The sequence below is a fragment of the Setaria italica genome, chromosome II, assembly GCF_000263155.2.
Source record: "Setaria italica strain Yugu1 chromosome II, Setaria_italica_v2.0, whole genome shotgun sequence".
In the NCBI taxonomy this organism is placed as follows: Eukaryota; Viridiplantae; Streptophyta; class Magnoliopsida; order Poales; family Poaceae; genus Setaria; species Setaria italica.
This window is the reverse complement of record NC_028451.1, coordinates 39495486-39496403: the sequence shown is the minus strand read 5'-3', so window position 1 is coordinate 39496403 and position 918 is coordinate 39495486. Positions and strand designations below refer to the sequence as shown.

Below are 918 nucleotides of genomic sequence, written 5' to 3'. Positions count from 1 at the left end.
TCTTCTTCGCTTGAGCTTCTGATAGATTCATACAGTAGTTCACCTCCACATGAACTACGTCGCCTCCTAATTCCCCATTGGTCCCGTTGCTGAACTCCACCCACGTCCAGTTTTCGTAGAAGCAGCTCCCCTCACTTCGCGGTGCGGCCAACATCGCCGTCCTGCGCCACGCTTGCGGCGCCAACGAAAGATGGGAGCAGGTTGGCAGAGTCCAAAGCGCGAGGCGGCGGAGCAGCGGCTGCGCCATGGGCCATGGCAGGAGCGGGCGGAGGTCTGACGGGAGGACGGGCGCCCATGGCTTCACGCTGCCCGAGGCCAGTAGCATATGCACGTTCCAATCTAATTTTGATACGTCAGTCACTCAGGCGGCATCCCACATGCTAGCAGAGCCACCGTGATAATATCCACCCAAATCATTCGTTCACGTACACGGCTAGCGCCCATAGCTCCACGCTGCTTGAGGTCTCGAGCTCGCCGGGGGCCAGCAGAGGATGCACGGTCACCAAGTGCATGACATAACGATATGGCCGTGAAGCAGCAACACGAGGAGGTGAGCCACCGGAAGTTACTCATGAATTCATGGAGTGTGGCGTTGTGATTTAAGGAGACGCGACGATTTGAGCTCGGCCGTGTGACTGGGGGAGGATAGGGATGATAAGTGGGGCTAGCTGTCATAGAGAAAGGGAGGTAGCAAGGAGTGGACTGGCAGGAGTAAAAGAGTACTTTCGCATCACTCATCCATGCTGCCATATCAGAACTCTTACCAATGGTAAAAATGTAGGTGCTGTCAATCGGAAAGTGCTATCCATTGTGATGGAAAAAAATTAAGGCTGGTTTGGTTCGCTTGCTTATTTTTAAGCATCCGTCACATCGAATGTTTAGATACTAATTAGGAGTATTAAACGTAGACTATTTACA

At 52.9% G+C, this 918-nt stretch overlaps 1 protein-coding gene across 1 annotated transcript in view; it reads left to right on the top strand.

The window, feature by feature from the left end:
- Positions 1-523: 523 nt before the first annotated feature.
- Positions 524-918, top strand: part of LOC101755363 (nudix hydrolase 23, chloroplastic) — an 11241-nt gene continuing 10846 nt past the window's right edge. The window contains 1 exon segment of the mRNA XM_012843369.3: positions 524-550. Coding sequence (XP_012698823.2) covers positions 524-550 — 27 coding nt within the window.